Consider the following 22,967-nt stretch of genomic DNA (forward strand, 5'->3'; position numbering starts at 1 on the left):
GAAATTATCCCTTGGTCAGGAAAAATCCCGAGTTGCTTCGGTAGATACATAAAACTGGCTGCCTTGGAAAGCGAGAGATTCATCCAGGAAAGGAGTAGTGAGAGTTCGCATCAGAGCATGAGCTGGAAAAGGAGTAATTGAATAAGAGCTATATACTTTGAAGCATATTTTTCGCGTCTCTGTTGTTGCATGATATACCCGTTGGATGCCATATTGCCTCTGTACTCCTCAGACATTTTAAGACAAGCTTTTTTCAAAAGAGTAAGTGCTTCAATTGCCTTTAATATTTGCGAGTTCTATGCAGATACGCACCAAACTCCACTTTAGGTCCAAGATTACTTGGAACCTATCCTTAGATATAATTTTTTTTTTCGTCGAAGCCTTTACATCCTGTGCGGCCAGTCACGGATAGATACAAGTTTCATGGGAAGGCTTATTCTTAGAGAAATCTCAATAAAAAACGTTTTAGCGGACAACTTATCCCGCAAACTCGCTTAAGTGTTGAGTTTTCTAATATAATAATTGTCCAAATCAGCTATTATTTTACTGGACAACGAAGTCCCAAATTAATTTAACTCCACAAAAGACTAAGGATCACAAAACCTACAAGTAAAATATGCAGCTAATCACCATTTTAGCTAACAAAGACCCAGTCAACCGTCGATTCCACATAGAAATGGATTTTCGACTTAGTCCAATAGTTCGATCTTTTGAAGTCAAGCACTTCAACTTAATCAAACCTAGATCCAGATATTAGTTAAGCACTAGTCTAAGCGAGTTGAAGGAAGAGCGATTATAAACGCATCCCAAAGCAATCATCAACATTAATATACGAAGATATTTTTTTTTTTGTTTATTCCAACGGTGATAATTTATTTATATGTTTATAAAAATATTAATAAAAATTTTAAACAGTATTTAGTAAATGACTATAAACAGGCCACAAAAGTCGCGCCTAAAAATATACTTCATTTTACAAGCATTTCTCCAATATTGCGCCTAAACCTATCCGCCCTCGCGCAACTCTCGACAAATGTGCCCTACTTTTAGGCTGACTTTCTCATAATCGGATACGCTAACGTATGTGTAGCTGCAATTCGACGCAACTGCTTGGTTTGCAATAGCTTTTGTTGCTGTAGCATGCGTATCGACACCCAGCTGGGTATATACGAGTCTAATAATGATTTATGGTGGCGCCCAGCAAACACATCCGGAACAAGAGTAAGACTCGTGCTTACTTGACCGCTTTGCGTATTCTGTTTGCTCTGAAGTGGTGGTGCTGTTGTACTTGTGGTGCTGGTTATACTAATAAAAGATGGCGGATATGGTAGTTGCGTACGATGCTGGATGTTTACGTCTGGTGGTCGCTTGGGTGCGTACTGCTTTTGATTGGAATGCAGTTTATGCTGCGTGTTGTGGCTGAAGGGATCGTCAGAGAAGAGGCTAGGCAGTGTTGGAACTTGCAGCTCATTGTGATATTGTGCGCGGGGTGCGTATATTATTTCGGAAGCATATGTGGATAGTGGCAGGGGAGATGCTTGATGATCAAGGGACGACTGACGCGCGGATGTTGCTGGGTTTGGGTGTCTGAAAGAGTAAATGTAAATATATATATATTTTTTTAATTAATTAAGTTAGTTAAAGTTTGAATGTGTATTTTTTTATAACAAAAGTTATTTTTGAAAATACTTTTTTAGGATTAAATAGAGTCAGATCTTTGCTTTAGGGCATGAAACGAATTTGCGGTGCCGCCTTAATCAAGTCCGATTCCAAATGAGTTATTAATATGTACATGGAATTACAAGATATCTGAGGTTCGGCTGACGCTATTTGAGAAACTGTCGCTTATATTAGCATACCTTATTATCGCCATGGATAAAACCTGTTCCAGATGCCTAATATTAAGAAGGAATCACGATCATATAGCGTAGCAATGAAAGGTCCGCTCTAACTTTATGTGTTCTCTGACAAGTGAAGTTCCCGAAATCAAGTAGGCGTGACAAAGAAAGTAATGACAGTGCTGTCGCAGACACTGAATATAGCGTGCTTACTCTGAACTCAACCATGTGCAAGCAAGTAGGCATATTCTGTCGGTTAGACATAGAAAAATACTGAGGAAGTCGATATTTGGTTGAACCTTAGTTTGTTTAAAAAGGTACCAAACATCACTACCTAGTTATCACTTGTCAGAACTGTGAGGACATCGAAACTTACAGGACAATGAAAAGGTGTAAAAAAGGGCCTTACACAGCTTACGGGCCTGAAAGTGTCTTCGAAATATATAGGTTGGTTAATTGGTTAGTAAAAAAAACTCTTTCAGACCGTATAACTGACCTATTTAAAGCGAAGTTAAAAACATGCGAACTCAGCTAGTTTTGCAGGGTTCAGAGAAAGGGAACATTTAAAATTTTTTCATTAGAAGATCTGTTGACTATACACGATCTGTCTGATATCTGTTATAGCGACTCAAGTGAATAGGCGACGACAAATACAAAAAAAAACATGATCACATAGAAATCTAAGATTATGATGGTTGAACTTTCGTGGAATCAGCCAAATTTAAGTCAAGACTTGGCATGTATCAAACTGTCCACTGCCTCTAGAACTGTTGTTTACTTTTCCAAGTATTCAGCCTGAAAGTATGTCACATTAATTTACAATGATCTCGTCTCGTTATTTACTTTCATAAATAAGCTGCTTGAACTAATATCTCAGAGGAATCCTATCTTAGAACACCGATAATCAAATTTCCTGAGGAATAATTTTTTAGACAAATTAGGCTTATCAGCTAGCTAATAAGAAGATCGTTTTAGCTGAAATATTTCACTAAATAAGAAGCTAAATATGTCGTATATTTATATTAACGCAAAGTTATAATACCAAGTACTGCTATATCTATAATCGTAAATAAGAAGTACACTCAAAAAAAATTCCTCAGAACATGCAAAATATGATAAATTTTTCGTCATATGACTTTTTTCTTCAATTATTCATACAAAGCTTTGGTTGATTAAAAAAATGCTTATAAGACAGGTTTCCTTGTTCCTAGAAAACTTTTTTGTTTTGATGCATAATTCCTGTGGCAAAAATTATTCCCAATTTGGAAAAAAAGATTGTTAAGTGTTTACACAACACAAAATACTTTAGCGAAGAAAATTCGAATTAAAGCAAGCACAAAAAAAACGTTGCATACTTCAAGGCGGCAAACTTGAAACTTTCATAAGCTCTAGTTTTCCATGTGCTTTGTACACACATTTTTATTTAAGAGCACTCCTTCTGTGATGTTTTAACCCTCTAGCGGCCGTAATGAATGAGTGCTATCCAAAAAAGCGGCAAAGTGGGAGAGCTAAAGACGCTTATTTCTCTGCAAGATTTATTCAATTTTTAAAAAAATGCAAAATTTATAAAATTTTTAATAACTGAATTAAAAAAAAAAAAAAAACGAAAACAGGTATGATATTAAGTTTTCAGTGTAAACGCATTTTTTTCTTTTATTTACAAACTTTGTATCAAAAGTTGCCCTCTGTGCGCTCATCCAATAATGAAAATTGTAATCCACTTAGCATGTTTATGACTATTTTCCTAGTTTGAACGCATTTTTCTGTTAAGTTTTCTTACAACTTTTTCTTTTATTGTCAGTTTTATGAGCGTATTTTCATTGTTCACCTAATGGCACGCGGCGAGCGGTTGCAAAAAAAAAATCACAATACATATTTTGTAACGGTATATGTATGACGGGTTTATTTGATTATTATTATTGCGGCTGCTGTGTTCACATAAATAATAACTACATATTCACCCAGTCAATCAGTTCGTTAGACAGTCAGTTAGTCGATCGGTTGGTTAATCAGTGTGACACACCACATTTGAATGTGTATGAAACAATTAAAACTTTCAGAATAACAACACCAAAGTGTAATTCAACACACAATTATCTAATATTGCTAAGAGCAATAATCACAAATTTGCTAAGCTTTTGAAAATATCTTGTGTGTATGCATGTAAATATTTGGTATGCTTTTGCGATTGCGCGGCTGCATTGTAACGCATCGGTTGATGTTGTTACTCTCAGTTTTGTTGATGGTGTCATCAATGCATTGGCAAACGTCAATTGCAGCAATTACATATAACGCATTTATGTTCAAAGGAAAACTGGGTATTGGAATGCGTTTAACTAACTAGCGTCGAAACAGAAAAAAATTAACTTACAGTTATTTTAGTTAAGATTAGTTGCATATACTTATGTTGCGCGATTAATGAATTAAACAAAAAAAATAGACTAATAGTGTGCCCGATTGAAATATTTGGTTAATTGAAAACAAAATTTATTAGGTATTGACTTTTTGATTAAACTAAAGTTTTGATTAAAATGATTAATCATTCTTGTTGCAAATTTGTTCAAATCTAGATTACCTAAAGTTACAACAATACATTTTACAGGCAATACTGTTAATCAATTTCAAGATTAATAAAAAGGCCCTTTCTATTGTTTCAACTTTAGATCACACACTTTTTTGCCCGCGAACTAATTAAATTTATTTGAGTTTATGTTATTTACATAAACTAAGGCGGTGCTATTCTTTAATGGGGAACTAAATCCTCAAACGGGGTACTAATCTTCAAAAGTTGAAGTTATTGCATTTAAATTACTCAGTTAATAAATCGGTTATAATTTTTGATTTAATTAAATGGAAAGTTTACTAGCATAACAAATTTTGTGATTAATTGAAAAATAAAATCAATTAGAAGGGTTTTGTATAATCAAATGCTCGATTAGAGAAGTTAGTTTTTTTGCAACCTTAATTTTTTTTTAAATATAATATAGTCGATTAAACAATTAAGCTTTAATTTTGGTCAACCACTTTTCTTACACTAAACTAATCTCTTGATTTGAATTTCTCAATGATTCTAGCTTATCATTAATCGATAAGTGAACACGCTTGTGTAATACATTTTTAGTTTGGCAAGTTTGATTAAAATTATTAGTCACATTTATTGCCTCTTCGAAACAATAAGCTATCGTCCTGTAAATATTTGATTACTTAGAACGTTTGGTCAATCCCATTTTCAACATGGCAATCAAACTTATTAGTATTTGGTTAAACGAAAAGGTCGTTCATTTGACTAATCATTTTGAGCTAAATACGGCTATATGTACATTACATATGTCGGGGTTGATTCTGGACAAGTAAGAGTTTAACCTGTTACATTTTCCAGAACGAATTTGGGCCATGGTGACTCGTGTTTCCCTTGGTGGTATGCTTTCTTCTTCTGCAAGGGTGGGATATTGCATATTAATAACGGGATTCACCGGGCGAGTCCTGACAAAGGCGTTTACCGATTCTGTGTGGATTTTGGTTAAGGCCCTACTTATGCTTGTCTGGATCAAACGGCTGTGTTGGCAGGTGTCGGATCTTGTCATAGTGCTTTAGGAGATGTTCCCTTAATCCCCGTGGAGGCGGTGTTAAATCAAGCAGGTGTTTGCTAGGATGTCCTGGTTTGTGACAATTAAGCAAGAACTGTTTGCTCAGCATTTCATTGTGCTCTTTAATATTGAGCTCTTTGGCCTCACTATGTAGATGGTGTTCGGGTGTCATAAGGAGACATCCGGGGCAGTTCTGATTGCAGCATTTTAATCAGGCCTGTTAATCATAATTTTTATTGAACAAACAAAAAAAAAAACTTTTTTTAACTTTTTTGTGCTGTTGGTTTGCTCATTTTTTTCTTCAGACCACCAATTTTCCTTTTTAGTGCCGAGATTTCCTTCAAGGTGCTCAACCGTCTACTTGAACTTTTGATTATACATTTATTTTTCTTATTTTTTTATATGTGTCACTTTATTTCATACTATATTTTTTTGGTATTTTTTTCTTATTTTCTGATATATTTTTAACTTTACTTATTATTTTTGTTTTACTATATTTCATATTATAATGTTTTTTTTTTGGTATATTTAATTTCTTTTAATTTATTTTCAGTTTTAATTTATTATACTTTTTTCTTTACATTTTAATTTATTTTATTTTTTTTTTTTCATTTTGTTTTATTTAATTTACTTTTTTATTTTATTCTATTCGTTTCATCTTTTGTTTGGTATTATTTTATTTTGTTAATTTTATTTTTTTGTTTGTTTATTTTATTCATTTTTTGTTTTAATTATCCGAATATTTAATTTCATTGTACTTCATTATACTTTGTTTAGTTCTATCATTTTTTTAAATTAAATTTTATTTTATTTTATTTTGTATTTCATATTTTTGGTTGCATTTTATGTTGTTATACTTTATTTTGTATTATTTCATTTTATTAAAATTTGCTTGATGACATTTTTTTAAATTTTATTAAATTTTTTTTTAAGTTTGTAATATTTCATTTTAATTTACTTTCATTATATTTTGTTTTATTTTATTTTATATTATTTATCTTATTTATATTTTGGTTCTATTTCATTTCATCTTTTTTTATTTTATATAAATTTACTTATTTTTTGTTTGTTTTATTTTATTTTTTTAATTTACTTTGTTTATTTTAATCAATTTAATTTTTTATTTAATTATATTTTAATTTACTAAAATTTGTTTGATTACATTTCTTTCAGTATATTTTATTTGATTCAAGGTTCGATGCGAGCTCAAGGCCAGAACAATACTTTTTTTCTAATGATAATTATTGTTATTTTTTAATTTTTCTAAATTTGAAAAATTGTATTTTGTTTTTGGAATAGAAATTAGAAAATTTTTCAGACTACCTGCCATAGCTGCGCAGATAGATCCATTTCGAAGGGTGCTAAGCATTCATCATCAGTCCGCTTTAGGCACGCTGTCCTAACCATTTAGCTATACAGCGGTGGTTTGTTTGACTGACAAATTGCTACTTCTATTCCTTCTTACGAACTATATTTATTCAGTATTCAAAAAAAACAATTGTTAATAAACCATGAGCACTTGGGAATGTCAAACAAAGTAATTGACAATAAACAAATCCAGCATTATCAGTGATTTGCAACAGATGGAGCAACACTGAATTTTAGTTTATTATTTTATTCTATTAAATTTTATTGCTCTATTTACTTTATCTCATTCTTTTTAGATTTTTTTTCTTATTTTTTTAATCCGCGAACAAAATTTGTGCGCTTTGATGTAAGTTTCTCTGTAGGTCACATGGTTACTTGGTTAAATACGCTTTCAATTGCAAAAAAAAAAAATTTGTGCATTTGCAATTGTGCTTCCGTGCCAAATCCATTCGCCAGAGCCTGTCTACTAGTGGTCCCAGCCTATAATTTAGCATACATATAAAATCAGGCATGCAAATATATATTACAAAACAAAAATTTGATTGCTGTATTTTACTTGGAAAAAAGGAAGCATTTTTGTTGGAAAAGCTACCTGTAAAACCTGCAGTGCCAACAAGGAAGCTGTGGCAGATGAATTGGGTTATTTACATAAAATACATGCAGCTTTATATAAATATGTACGTATGCGAGTATGTATGTATGTAAGTGTATTGACATGTATTTCGTGCCATGAAAACATGCTGTTATTTAAACCATTAATAATGCATTGGTTTGTTTTTTTTTTTGTCCACTAAATTGCGAGAAGAGCTTTCTAGCTTTTGTAAAGGCAAGTTCGTTGCTTCAGTCTTTCGTTGGGTTAGTGAAAACACAAACCTAACCAATTTGTTTGTAAATCCACCAAAGCTAAAAGTTTTGTTAAAGCGGTAGATGCATATAAAAATACTTGCAAAAATATAGATATGTACATATATATGACCATCTATATTAGGGTGTTCATTTTCAGGTGATATTTATTTTCGTTATAGAGAATTAATGCGTAAAAAGATTAGAAGTGCAGTACTTGCATAAGTCATTCATTAAGTTTTCTATATAATTTACACGGAAAGAGTTTTAGAGTCATAACTGTTTTGTTAACTGCTAAATTTTGTTTATTTATACTATTTAACTTACACTTTACGATAGTCAGGCGCCCAATAAGGTCGCCTCGGTTCTATCGCCCGCTGCTCTTGACTATTGTAATAGACTCCTCTGTCTTTTGTGTTCGTCTGAATTTCATTGGATTTTATTGAGTAATCTTGTTGCGCTTTGATAAATTTGTCGGCATCATCATATAAGAAGTTATGTGCATTATTTATCTGAGAAAATTGTTGCTCTTCTATAGGTAATGTCGTTCCATAGCGAAAAACGTACTCCAGATTTGTCAAGCGCTGTCGTTGTGGTGTAGCACCATTGCTATGTTGACTAAGCAAGGCGATGAAAGAAAATGTGATGAATAAAATAGAAGTCATATGGTTGGTTATTGAATTCTGCAACAATAAGGGAAAGAGGAAGATATTACATATATAGAGTGTAGTAAAAAATAATGCAAAATAAAAAAACAAATTTGTAATAAAATGAAATATGAAATAACATAAAAATTATGAACTTTACATAAATGTGTGATAAATAAAAAAAATAAATAAAAAAATGTAAGGCGCGATAACCTCCGAAGAGATCTAAGGCCGAGCTTTTCTTCCAGTTTGCGTCGTGCTCCTCTTGATTTCCCTACAAATTGGCAGGACGGGACCTACATGTTTTATGCCGACTCCGAACGGCATCTGCAAGGCAGATGAGTTTTCACTGAGAGCTTTTCATGGCAGAAATACAACCGGAGCGCTTGCCAAACACTGCCGAGGGGTGACCCCGCTTAGAAAAATTTTCTTCTAATTGAAAAACCTTATTTCTAAAACTTTGAGGTTGCTTTGCACGTGGTGCGAACCCAGGGCATACGGTGTGATAGGCGGAGCACGCTACCATCACACCACGGTGGCAGCCGAATATGTAATAAGATAGAAAGCCAATTAAGAAAACAAAATTAAGAATAAATTAAATAAAATTAAATTTCATTTAAAAAAAATCAGACGGGTGAGAAGAATGTTTTTTTTAAACAGGAAAAATAATATTGAAACAAAATAAATATAAAATAACATAAAAAAGACGAGCTTTACGAAATAAAATAGAATAAAAAATGAAGAGTTAAAACCAAGTGTATAATATAAATGTAATAAAAAATATTTAGGATAATAAAATTAAAATCTAATAAAAAAAATTACTAAGATTAAATTAAATCAAAAAAAACTTGTTTTAAAAATCAGACCGGTGGAAAAAAATATTTTAATAAAAAGGAAAAATAACATTGAAGTAAAATAAAATATAAAACGGCATACATAAAAAAACTAAATATAAGAAAATCAAATAGAAATATTCAAACATAAAAAAAAATAATCAAATAAAAAATTATTAATATATAAGTAAAAAAATTTAATTATAAAACAAATAAATAAACAATAACTTTCAAATTTTAATAAAATTAAATCAATTTTAAAAGATATATAAAAATAAAAAAAATAAATAAAAATGCAAGGTAATATTGAGATAAATAAATAAATATAATAAATGAAATATAAAATTATGTTAACACCAAAAAAAAGTTATAAGAAATTAAATAACATCAAAAAATAAACGAAAAAAATATTTAAAATAATAAGATAGGGGAAAAAATTTACAGAAATAAAAAAATTAAAAACAGAAATAAAAATAATTCAAAAAGTATAATAACAAACTTACATATATGAAAGGAAAAAAATAAATATAAAACAAAATTTTACAAAAAAAAAAAAAAAACAAAACAAAACAAGAAAATTAAGATTACATATATTAAAGGAAAATAATGAAATATGAAACCAAAATATTGAAGTAAAACAAAATTTTAAATATTTTTAAAACCAAAAAACCAACAAAGCAAGAAAATTAAAAAGTTAAAAAACAAAAAATAGAATAAAGTTTGAAAAAATAAAATAGGAGAAAAAATTAAGAGAATTAAAAAATTAAATTAAATAAAAGATTTAAAATTGAAAGAATTAAAAGTTTAAAATATTTTTAAAATAAAAAAAGAAAATTGAGTAGTTAAAAAAAAAACAAATAAAACATGAAATAAGCTTTAAAAAATAAAATAGGAAAAAATAGTTTAATGAAAAAAAAAAAATATCGAAAAACTATTTTTCAATTACAGAGAAAAAGATGATTATCATATAAATTATGGTTCTGGCCTTGAGCTCGGATTGTATACTGGAATCATTTATCAAATGGCCAATAAAACAAAAATAATTGTTAACAAAAACAATTGGTATAGATAAAATAAAATAGATAATATATATAAATTTATATTTATATTTATTTTAAATTGAGACAATGGAAACTTTTTATAAAAATACTAGATCTCAATAAAACTAAGAAAAAAATTAAAAATTTTAATAAAATTTAGTACAAAAAGAAAATAAAAACGATAAAATTAAAAAATATAATTAAACAAAAACAGAAAAGTCTGCTAAACGTGAACAATTGTTATGACACACACACAGCTTAGTATAAGTATCACAGCTGAGTATAAGTACAACATGCAGTTTCACTCAAACTTTCTTACTTTTTACTTTTTATTTAACTGGTTTACGTTTTTAAGGCTAAACGAAATTTATAATGAAATCTTATCACCACTTATTCCATTAATTTTCAGCACTTTTAAAGTCGATCAATATTTAATAAGATTTTTGTCTCTTCATGTTAAGTAGATCAATACTTGAGTGCCGTTGAATGACAGATACATAAGTAAAATCCAAAATTGAATATGTTACGATTGACACCAGGTGATGTCGAACAAAAAGAAGAAAGGCTACATACATATTTCCCATGACTCTCTAAAATAGCATATTTTTCAAGTAGTGAAAGAGATAACCACGAATCACGGTCAGCGCATACCACAGCGTAAGCGCAGCGGGTGTGAATTTATAACGAAAAGGTATACGAAAAAAAAGTAGCACTTAAAGGGAAAAGTAAAATTGAAATCTTAGAAAGATTAAATTTTTTCAAATGTAAACATTTTTTTATAAATTTTTAGTTCAAATTTTATATCTCCGTTTAAAAATAAAAAGCTTTTAGTTCTACGAAAAAACATCTCCTTAACGCCACAATAAAGACTTAAAGCACACATTTATTTGCTATGAACTATAAACGATATAATGGGTTGACGTTATGAATAATAAAATATGAATCTATTAAAATTTGAAACTTGTTCTACCAAAACCCAATTTTAAGCTATTGTATACATATTAGAGATATACGCCGCCGATTAACGCCGCCGCCGCCGCCGATTTTGGTCGTTTTTCGCACGCCGCGTGCGCATGCGCGACGCCAATGTCAAAAATATCGGCGTGGCGGCGCGGCGTCCGGCGCGTTACTATATTTTCTACTCGTTTAAGACTGTTTAGGCCATTTATTGTTCATGTCGAAAATTGGTCGGATATAGTCGAAAGCGGTATCAACTAATTGCGAAATTTAACTCTTTATAACTATTCAAAAGTTATTTAAAATAAAAGGCGCTTTCGATGTCAGCTTAACACGGACTTTCCATCACCCAATTCAGCAAGTTATTAAAACAAAATACTAAAAGAAAAGTTATATAATAAATTTATACACTCACTTCGTATTTTTGAAAAAATTAATAATGAACAATTAATTCAAATAAAATGACCCAAGGCGAACATGTTTTTAAACTGTCCTCAAGAATAAGCGAAATCAGTGACGCAAAATCCTTTGGTAGGTTTTAGGGGCATAAACACTCCTTTGAAATTATTCTTACCTCATACTTAAGTTGAGGATATATGTACATATGAGAAGGGTTTGAAAAATCGCTTGGGCTTACATTCAAACATCTGTTGTTTATTTGCGAAACTATACAATAGCGTATGAAATGTTAATTTTGATTTTCACACTTCATCCTTCAACACCCAAGTCTCCCGGTTTGACATTTCCTAAAGTTGGCGGCCCTATCCAAAACTAGTCCCTTGGAGTGAATCACATTGATTATAGCCTATCAACCAAGTTTAAATATCACCTACACGTTACGGCTCCTTTTAAAATTGTGAATACTTAGGCACATATATCTATCAGGTGAGGCTTTGTCCTTCGCAAGAACACTCAAAGTGGTGAAGCAAAAGCTTTCCCAAGACAGTGGAACTAATGACCGTGTGTGATACTACCCTAACGTAGTGGACAGTTGAACTTGTCTGAAAACTGAAGCTACGCGGTCATCCATAATGAGCTCCTATATCGTAAGGCCGGAAAACAGTAGTTAACAACTTTCAACTTAAAATCCATCGACTTTCATTCTAAATTTGATTTAACGAAGACTATTGAAATCAATGTTGTGAACACAAACGTCTGCAATCTTTGGCCTACATTTTAAAAATTTTATCCAGGGTCCTTGTAAAATTTTAATTATGTAGATGCGCCGAGGATTATACGGATTTTCACCCATGACGCAATGACATCCACTTAGACTGCTTATGATTTCGAGGGCGGCATCTTTGGCCGAATAGTCACTCCCTAACGTTTCAAAGTGTAGCTCGGCAGCATAACGCAACAAAAGCATCCGTTGGAATGTCTTCGGAGCTACACCTAGAGCTTCTAGGAAAGTGACGTCGACGAAGGTATGAGTTCGAAGTCGCAGTCGTATAGCTTCTGTACTGGCATATGGTGTGAGGCTCAGGAGGCGTGGTAGCGACTGGTGGTAGGGATTCCTACTGTTCGCACATCGGAAATTTTAGCTCTTAAAAACAGCCGAAAAAACTGGAGGCGCCCTGTGCCACGATAGTAATGAGTACTAATAGACCATTCATAGCAACCCTAAGTCGCCTTTATGCGTGACCACCAAGGAGCGACAAATGATTTAAAGAAATTGTGTTCGCGACGATTATTAGGAGTTAACCCTAGGTGAAACTACGCTTTGCACGAGATATACAGACAAAAGTGTGACTATTTTATGTATCTCTATATCTTTTCAGCAGACGCAGCAGTACCAATTTCAAAGACCGGGGTTAGGTTCGAAGCCTCTCTGGAGCATGCGAACGAGGGACAATCCCTTCGCAAGGAGGTACGCCTGAAAATTTTTGAACGGTCTGCGAGATTTTGATGCAAAAACCCCGGATCTTTCCGAAATGGCCAACACGTTGATTTCCTTAAATACATATAAACAAAAACTTTCCTAAATATTATTTTTTTAAGTAGAAAAATCAAGCTTTTAAAGTAAGAACACCGGCGTACGCCGGCGCGCCGCCTACGCCGCCGCCGCCGATAAAGTGATCGGCGTAAACCTCTAATACATATGACATAATTGTATACATACATATATTTAGCCGTATCAATATGAGGACATATGCAGCAAGCAGTTTGGTGAATGTCCAATCACAGTTGTATACCTACAAACACCCGTGCATAAATATGATTATAAAAATTTAGATTTCAGTTTGATTGTATAGTATGATATTTAATCACATGATTTATCATCGCGCGATATTTTATCACATGAGATATTTTATAATCTTTCTACATTTTTGAGGAGTTTTCCTGAATCAATGATGCGGTAATTTTTTTTATCGTAATTTGAATTGGATATAATTATCAAAGCTCCGAATGCTTTGATATGGCTTTCTATCACATGATTTTTCATCACGTGTTATTTATTTTTATTTCATACTCTTAATTTCCAATATATTTGAGCAGCTTAGTACAAATATTAATCATATAATCTTTCATTTATTAGTAGTAGTTCCTTTGGAACAATTTTGTTCATGTAATGCTTTTATTAATTTGTTGCCTATCGAAACTCGTTTAATTTTTTCATTTAAGCCATGTTAAATCTTGAACATTGGACTATGACTTTTTTACGCTGCGATAATTTATCACATCATAACATTTGATTTTAACCAACTGCAAATATATAGCAAATACTGAGCACAGGTGACTATTTTCCACGAAACTTTTTCTATTAATTTCGTTTGTTTTTAATGTATATATTTTTTATTATTATGATTTATTACATTACACGATTTAACCTGTGATATTCTGTAATATGATATTCCTATCACCTGATGTGTTATTTCTATATTCTTGCCTCACGATATTTTATTATAAGACGTGTTTTTTTATTTTTTTTTTAGGCACATGATATTTTGTTAGTTTTAGTCACATAGCTGTGCATAAATATAAAATTCTAAACTAAATTGTCGGTATTAAGTCGTATGACCCCCAGCGGGTTAGGGGGTTAGAATATACCCGCCGTAGGTATGCCTGTTGTAAGAGGCGACTAAAATAGCAGATTCAAGGGGCTATGTAGCGCAACCCTTTCAGGTTGCCAGCACCATATATAGCTTCTCCAAACCCAATTGTCAACCGCTCCTATCCGCGGCGAATCCTGTTTCACTAAAAGACGAGGCTCTGGCGACCCCAAGCTCCCAATGGAACTTGGTGGTCGGGAGGGAGGTATGGCCTGAAGGTTTAATGTGGCCATATAAATCGTTCCCAAGATGGTCGGGCTAGTACCTTATTGGTGCTGTGTTACCTGAGCGTACCGGATCTGTATCCGGCAAAGGACCATCACATCGATAACACTCCCCAAAGCCTTCGGCGAAAAACCTTATCGCTACAACAACAACAACAACGTGTTGCGATGAGACCTGATTTCATATTATACTCCCCGATGTGATATAGAAGAAGTGATTTGAAATGGTATTTAATCGGTCTTCAAAATTTTTTTGCTTTTTTGTCATATGGTATAATGTCATATGATGTTTTATCATGTAATGTGTGTTTGTTCATTTTTGAATCAAAAAAGAAGTGATATGACTTTTTATGATATGTTGATGTTTTATCACGTGACCGTTTTATTTATTTTTGTTAGCTCACAAACAACTTGCAATACTTTACGCGAGTTGGACTTGTATTGTATGTTGCTAAAGTCGTATGCTGCTCTGTCATGTGATATCTCTATCACATTATGAGATTTGAACTTGCTGTAACGAACGCGCACAATTTTCTTAACTTTTTTTTAGTAATCAATTCCTCTTGCTTTTCTTTTTTTTTTTTGACTTCCTTTAAACACACAGTCACTCTAAATGCTTAAGAAGTCTTGCAAAATATGCACTAGTGGTGATCATTTTACTACATAGACACATCGATTAAAGTTGTTCTCTATTTACGCTGAAATACTTATACCATTTTGGTTAAGTAAAATATGCAATAAATAATAAAAAGGTACCAAAAATTATTTAATTTGAACAAAAGCGCATTACGAAATTGCGTAAAGTCAAAAAAAGTCTAAATTTGATTTTAACAAGACAAGCAATATGCTTAGACACATAGACATATACGCACACATATGCATGACATTGTTTCTTTATGTGCATGCGTGCTCATGATCATCTACATACATATATACAATGCAGCTGTAGCCATAAGTGCACTAAATTTATTTGGCCAAATGCGAACAAGTCCAATAGGCTGCAACTCCACACATCACGTGGTCAACGCAAAAATCATAAATGAAGAATCTGAAAAAAATAACAACAACAACGAAAACCGGCATGCTTTTCAAAATTCGCTTATAAATAAACATTAATTTCTGTCTACATGTAAAGTCACATCAACGCGCATCCTATCGCATAAAGCAAGCAGCAGCTTTGCCGTATTAGAAGCTTGTATTTGAGCAGAAAATTACTTTGTTGTTATTGTTTCTTTATTATTCTTAAATTACCATCTATGCTGTACATTCACTTTTTACAGCAAACAAAAAAATTTAAAAAAATAATCAAGGGGCCTAAAAGAGCAAAACAAACTTTGCAAAGGTGATATGATATCAATGTGAGCGAGTGTCAAAGCCAGCAAGTAAATAAATTAAAAAAAAAAAACACACAATCACAAAAAAATATTCGGCTAGCTGTTTCAAACACCTTTGTCTTTTGTTATTACTTTTATGTACTCTTTTATTATTTTTGTAGCGAATTTGGTAACAAACGGATGAAGCCTAGAATTTCAAATGGGCAGCTTCTTTGTTTTGATTTATATTTATTTTTTTATTTGATTAACAATTTTGATGTTAAAATTATCTTTTTACTTTTATTTTTTTAGTTCTTAAATAACAGTTATTTCCGCTTTTTATTTAGAAACGGCTTGTTATGTTTGGGTAAAAATTTTGGTTTAAAATTGTATGTGTTGGTAAAAAACTTCGGGGTTCCCACAAAAAACTTGAATCACTATCTTGCCATCGCCAAAATCCGCTCGCATATTCTGTCTCAGAGCACAAGTTCACCAGATGGGAAGCATGAGATACCGGCCCATCCAAAAAACACTTGGTGCAATAAAGGATGCCTCTCATTTGAACGTCGAGAATGGCGAAAGCCTTCGAAACAGTCAAACACGGCACGTTACTGCAGGACCTAAAATGATATATGTCCTGAAAGGTCTACTGCATATTATTGGGTGAGCGGCTGCCATCGGGTACAGTTTAGAAACATCTAAACCCTCCCTAACAGAAGGCGCCACCATTGTTGCCTTTGCATGATAATTACAAGGGGCTTGGCCCTTCTGTAGATGAGCTGTGCTTTAAAAATCAGCGTCCTTATTTTTCACGTGGACGAAGCAAATGTCCGTATTATGGGACATCCACAGTTAACGTCTGTCAAATAAAAATATTAGATGTGACGTTCGATTGTGACCCACACTTCCATGAACATGCACACGCGATTGCATCTAAGATACCTTACCAAAATCCTCAAGTATCTTGCTGGCAGCACTTGGCGTAAAGACAAAGAAACGCTGCTAACTTATAAAGCAATTGGTTAGCCGCTCATATGCTACTTGTGCCCGGTATGGGCGCTGAGCATTAAAGAAATTAACCAGAAGAATCCGCAAGAAAATCATTCACACAACAACGTGGAAATAATCCCCATAAAGGAGACAAATGCAATGCTGAAAAAACAGTCTCTGTTAAATTTCCGAAAGACTTCGTAGCGTCAACAGAGATGTCTCCTTTTATCGTGGGAGGTGAGCACGCATCAATCTACCCACACGCATCAATCTACCCAGATTTTGAGAACATTACTGTTTAAAAGGAAGCGAGTCTTCTTTTCTTAAAGAAAAATATACGCAGAAAGGCGTGAGTGTGAGAAAAGCTAGAGCTACTTACAGAAAAGAATAATGCCCGAAAGTTTTGCCAAAACTCGGTGAAAGGCGTACGGTTTAAAACCTCGGGTGTATTCCGGCAAGAACTAAACAAGGCCTTCCAGTAACACATGTCCAGTAGTGGGTAGATTGCACAGGGAAGACTTCTCTGACCTCTTAAATGGAGGTAGCAATGTAGCGCCCGAAAAGGATTCCAAAGTTCCCCAAATCGACTTTGATGACTATGTGCGGAGATATTCAAATACGGCGTCGAGGAGTTTGAAAAGTGTACGCATCCATCTCTCTGCAAAATATACTAGTATAATAGACTAGAATTTAAGGTATTGTTTGCCTTCTGCTTCACTTAGAATTTTGGTTACAGTTTGGGTCTTAGCTTCAATATCGTTTCATTCTAACTTTGGTTGGCTGAGCACATTTCACAAAGGTGGTGTGACATCAATAGGTTTAGCTGCTCCGATATCCGCCTGTGTACATTCGGAGTCCTAGATAATCGGACGAAAGACTGGACTATAGAAAACTTTTTTCGCGCACTTAGGCAAAGGCCTCAAAACTTTGTTTGCCCCTAAGCTACTGCCGTAAGCTACTCGGCAGTACATATCAAACTTAAATTCCTTAATAACTATTTGCTTGTATCTCGCCCGCTGATCCACGGATATGACGCTTTTTCCCACATCTTACTTTCAATATCTGTCTTCAAGTTTCTGGCCCAAATTAAATCGGTAGGACTAGCAGTGAAAATATACGTATCCAATATCTGTGGGTGTTGGCTTTGCCGTTACTACTACACAAGGTAAAAGTGTTAAGCAACATTTAATATGTTCGTAGTTGTATAGATCTTTAAGACAAGAAAGAGGATCAGCCAACTCACCAGTGGAGTTATAGCAAGCCAGCAGGCTTAACGTACGCTTTTAAAGGGTATGATCCCAATGAAAGGTGGTATGAATTCAAAGATCTTGTGCACTCCCACGAGAAGAACAAGCTCGTTCTTACTTAGGCCAACAGTTAGTCCACAAGATCCGTACTGTCTATTAAGTGAACACAGATACAACTTTAGAGAGTATTAAAAAACTTTCTGTGGAGTATTATTGATAAGTAGGCAGTAACTCCCCACCACCACCACCACGTTTCGATAGCTCTGCCGTTCATGAATAAATATAAACCGTGATGTTACAATCGCGCACTTCTATGTTTAGAATGGCGTGAAGCACAAACTTCTTACTTTTTTTAATTTTTAGATTTTTTTTTTTTTTCAAAAGAAAATTAATTTTTTTACCAGAAATTATTAACTTGGATTTTAGTAATTAGTTCATGAATTTACGAGATACTTTTTTATTTTCTACTTTACAATTCCGAACAATTTGAATTTTCTTAAATCACAACCGTCAACTTCTGAGTTTCCTTTCGTACTAATTGCCAGCAACAAACGTTGATTGGTTTGACCCGCACAGCGCTTCTTAAGTTTGTGAGTTGTTGTTGTATTAGCAGTTAGATGTCTTTAACATTCATTTCCTCCAGAGCAAAGTGAGACGGTAAGACTTGCGATCGTAAATAACAAAATATTAAACTATGTTTAAAAGTTGAAGTTAGAGTATGCTTGTGAACAGTTAACACTGGCGATCAAAAAATGCGCATGGAAGACCCATAAGTTTCAAGTCATTACTTATATGATTTCCCAATGCAGTACTGACTTGCTTATCATCTCCTCGACGCGACCTTCTTAGCGAAGTAGTTGACTCTCGCACCTTATTTCTGAAAGCAATCTTCGACAAAAACGATGTAGGCGAGTAATGGGAGCATATTTATGCCGCTTCCGCACCACCAGGAAATGCGTTGAACATGTCACCCAGCACATAAATCCAAGGTGCTTCGGATAAGGGAAACATTTATTTTGGTGATGTGCACGGCAGTTACCTTTTAGCCAACCAGCCAACAAGTGGGGACATGGCCCTGGAATACCCAGAGAGAGACTTTGACCCCAATTATTGTTGTTCACACCTGTCGGCTAACAATAACCTGCCCAAAAGCAAGGCATATATAGCAATAACTGCACAGAAAAAATCATTAAAAATTAACGAAAACTCTCGGATACTTGAAACCTGCTCTTTTTTGTACTAAAATTTTATGGGCTTTCAAATTGCATACGTTTTAGCCATGCTAAGACTCCAGCTATTAGGAGTAATACAGCTGTCATATCTAGAAGCAGCAAGTGACATAGGTCCTAGAAAGCTTATTTGTATTTGCCAAGAGAACGGAGTTATTTTATAACATAAGTCCTGGTTTTTTATAGGGTTTTTCAGTTTGGTCGCTAAACAGATTTCTGGTAACACAACGGACTCACTTAGTCCTCATGGAACGGCCAGTTACATACCTAAAAATTTTCGAAACGTTTAAGGAAAAAATGGTAAAAGTCTAGTTGAGGGGTTGACTGCTAATACGCTACCAAAAATATCGAGAGAGGTGTCAAAAGACGCGTATTAATCTCGACAACAATAATCCGAAGGCGGAAAATTAAAGTTTTATCTAAGTCCGGATATATTTGCAGTTGAGGTTGGCGATTTTCATGTGGTTGTTGTAATGTTGTACCCACAAAAAAAGTTGTGAACATAAGTGTTTGCGCGGATATAGTTTTGGTCTCCAAACCGGTGTTGGACCCACCCAGGGTAATTTTTTATAAGCGCGACCGAAGGCCGCCAATGCAGAGAGGTGTTCTGCGCAAAAATACTGTGGATCCCACGCCTGGTTTCGGAGGGACCCGCGGGTCATTTTTCGGGTTTTCGTTAATATCTTTAGAACGAGTTAAAATTTTTATTTTGCGCCTTCGGATTATTAATACTGATGTCAAGACGCGTTGTTTGATACCTCTCGATATTTTTGGTAGCGTATTAGCAGTCGACCCCTCAACTAGACTATTACCGAAAAAACATTTTTTTCGACTTTTTTTTATAATTTCAAATTTCAAGATCGGTTAAAAATTACGACATGCAATGATTAAAAGGTTCATAAAGTTACTTGGCTGTCCACTGGTCGAAAAGCATCCAACTACATAAACATGGTGCAAGAGATGGACGGCATATTTCAGATGTTTAATACAGACTGTATCACTATCTAATCTTTACCTATTGAGTTGTCAAAATCTGCTTTCCGGTAGTACAAGTCAACTCAATGCTGGATTCCGGTTAGCTTTTGTTGGCGGTTTTAGAAAGAAAAAGAAAACAGTCAATTTTATGAACTGGTGGAACGTGCGCATTAAAGCATGTCATCGTGGCCCTTCAATGATGCAACCACGTTACGACGTGTTATAGTGCCACAAATCACCTACCCAGTTTGCGCATTCACGAGTTCAAAATTGCTTCGTTCTGCGCATCTACGTCATAGTTGACGCTTGAGCTAATAAAAAAAAAGAGCGAGAAAAAGAAAGAGCTAAAGGAAAAGAGTAAATTTTTACATGCGCAATTCGCAATCTTCTTGTGTGATTTGTGAAGGAAAAGGGTCAAAATTCCAAAGTGATTGGATCACCTAATTTGTAATTGACTATCGCTGTCTCATTCTGTATCTCTTTCTATCACCCGCTGAAGATAGGCGCCGCTATATTGAACACCCTGTCAAAACGCTAAAAAGCAGCCATATTGAACATCCTGTCAGGCAGTTGACAGATAAGATATCCCACTTAGTTATCATTCACAATGCTACTACTACCCCTGCTTTCGGAGGCACCCGGGCCATTTTTCGGATTTTCGTTAATATTGTAACGAATTTGCTGCAAATCCTCTTATTTGCCCTTTTGCTAGGTTCGTATCGCTAAACTGTTGAATAAATAACTCCAATATTGAATAATGGAAAAATGGCCTTTATTAAAATACTTCACAATAACACTCAAACTGTGCAACGAATAGCTTAATAACCAAACTGATAGCTCAAATGAAACTCCACTATTCAAAATAATACTGCTATTGCTCGCTAGATATCGTGTTAATCAAACTGCTTGACAACTCAAATCAAACTGAATCACTTCTTGCTCGCCTGCCCCGCTTTTATAGTTTACGCTGCATACTTCTAGGCTCTTCCATTTCCAGAACTTACCAACTATATTCGTGTGTGTATAGTTCTCATATAGTTCCTACTTCTTTACAATTGTCTACTTTTTAGCGCTTCTCAGATGTACATATGTGAGTTTGTAGTTTACAGTCTCCCGCACACACATAAGCGTATAAGTAAATTCATCTGTGTGTGACATCTCATCTCTCGCTGCCTTGTATGTAAATGTTGCTCGTCGGAATGTGTACATATGTGTAGACGCAATTATTGATTCGTTTATGTAGATACATAATGATTGAATTATTGATGTGAATTCACGTCACTGCTTAGCATCGGCCTGGAGATGGCAGCACTCCTTAGTTTTGCTAATATTCGTAACACTGCCCTCCACCTAAGTCTGATCGTCCCGATCAGACAAATCTCCCAATCTAAACGCCGCTAGCATCGCCATATGTACCACTCTTCTACTCCGTGGTTTCTCAATGCTTTGTATGCGGTAGATGGTATCACTGATCTTCTTCACAACCTTGTACGGGCCTTCCCAACTGCACCGAAATTTGGATGGAACATCTTTCCGCCGGTGAGGGTTATATAACAGTACCAAATTTCCCTCCCGGAAACCTTCCGAATTATTTTCCTTGTCGTACCTGTGTTTCATCTTACTACTCATTATCCTCGATCGTTCCCTCGCACTCTGTTGCTCGGCCAATGAAGAACTACTTCGCAGAGCTTGCGCTGGACGGATTTGCTTTGCATAATCAGTATCGTTCCGACGCTTCACAACAGTAGTGTGCCTTGGCTTGAAACCACCCTTGCATTCTTTCTTCGTTTTAGTACGTCCGTTAGGGCTTTTCAATGCCAGTGTTTCTCTCACAGGTACCTCCGGGTTTGATTTGTTTGGCCCATTTGTTCCATCAACCTTTACCTTTGAATTTCGTGGCCTTCGTCGAGTCTTCTCCACCAGTACCCGATTACTGCTGAACCCTTTTTCCAAACTAAAGTTAAGTGGCACATCTTGGTTCTCATAACGCATCACCCTTCTCTGCATATCGATCTTGATGTCATGGTCAACCAAGAAATCCACTCCCAATATAACTTCATCAACAATCTCCGCCACAACAAATTTGTATAGAACCATGACCTTCCCAATCAATACTTCACATATCACTTCTCCCTGAACTTGGTTATACTCGCCAGTGACCGTACGCAACTTTGCTCCAGGTAACGGTTTTACTCTCCTGTTGACCAAGTCAGATCGGATCAAGGAATGAGATGCGCCCGTATCTACAGTCAGTATTCGTTCGTTGCCATCCACATTCCCTCTGACAGTAAGACTGCTCGATTTTCTACCAATTTGCGACACAGATATCACAGGGCATTCAATAGCTGGATCTAGCTCTCTACCTCTTACTCGCTCTTGCTCATCTCCTCCAGCTTTGCGTTTACGCCCACCCACATTGTTGGAACTATTAAGGCCAAGATCGCAATGACGTGCAATGTGACCGGACTTCCCGCATTTGAAGCATTTGATAACTTTTTCACTCCGCTTTTGCGATCCTTTCAGCGCCTCCAATATTGCGTCTACCCACTCTGGCCTTTCTACTTCCACACGGCGTGCTTTGAAAACTGGCTTACACAGAAGCGACGCTGTTTCCTGAGTCAATGCATGGCACACCGTTTCAGAAAATGTTTGCTTTGGGTTCGCGTATGTGGCTCGCTTCGTTTCGACGTCCCTTATGCCATTTATAAAACTCTGTATTTTTACCCTCTCGGTGTATTCCACGGGTGCGTCCGCATTTGCGAGATGAGCCAACCTTTCAACATCTGAAGCAAACTCCTGCAATGTCTCATTTGCTTTTTGGTAGCG

The 22,967-nt window shown here is 34.6% G+C and overlaps 1 protein-coding gene across 4 annotated transcripts; it reads right to left on the minus strand.

Moving 5' to 3' along the window:
• Nucleotides 1-840: 840 nt before the first annotated feature.
• LOC137247639 (uncharacterized) lies at nt 841-18,463 on the minus strand. Of its 4 annotated transcripts, XM_067778611.1 has the most exons (4): nt 18,339-18,420; nt 13,233-13,305; nt 7,964-8,319; nt 841-1,587 (listed from the first exon to the last, which is right to left on the minus strand). In XM_067778611.1, the coding sequence occupies exons 3-4, from the start codon at nt 8,299-8,301 to the stop codon at nt 1,047-1,049; spliced, it is 879 nt and encodes a 292-aa protein (XP_067634712.1). In that variant the 5' UTR covers nt 8,302-8,319; nt 13,233-13,305; nt 18,339-18,420; the 3' UTR covers nt 841-1,046. The 4 variants fall into 4 exon arrangements, with proteins under 4 accessions (XP_067634712.1, XP_067634710.1, XP_067634711.1 ...); XM_067778609.1 differs by lacking the exon at nt 13,233-13,305 and having other exon boundaries at nt 18,339-18,463; XM_067778610.1 differs by lacking the exon at nt 13,233-13,305 and having other exon boundaries at nt 18,285-18,431.
• Nucleotides 18,464-22,967: the final 4,504 nt, after the last annotated feature.

The sequence above is a fragment of the Eurosta solidaginis genome, chromosome 4 (assembly GCF_040869045.1).
Source record: "Eurosta solidaginis isolate ZX-2024a chromosome 4, ASM4086904v1, whole genome shotgun sequence".
Lineage (NCBI taxonomy): Eukaryota > Metazoa > Arthropoda > Insecta > Diptera > Tephritidae > Eurosta > Eurosta solidaginis.

What these genes read in the sequence shown, in the direction of transcription:
- LOC137247639 (XM_067778609.1), bottom strand. Translation starts at nt 8,301, where the DNA reads ATGACTTCTATTTTATTCATCACATTTTCTTTCATCGCCTTGCTTAGT. An exon ending in GCGCCTGACTATCGTAAAGT is followed by an intron (nt 1,588 to 7,963) that starts GTAAGTTAAATA and finishes TTACTCTTTCAG; the next exon opens with ACACCCAAACCCAGCAACAT.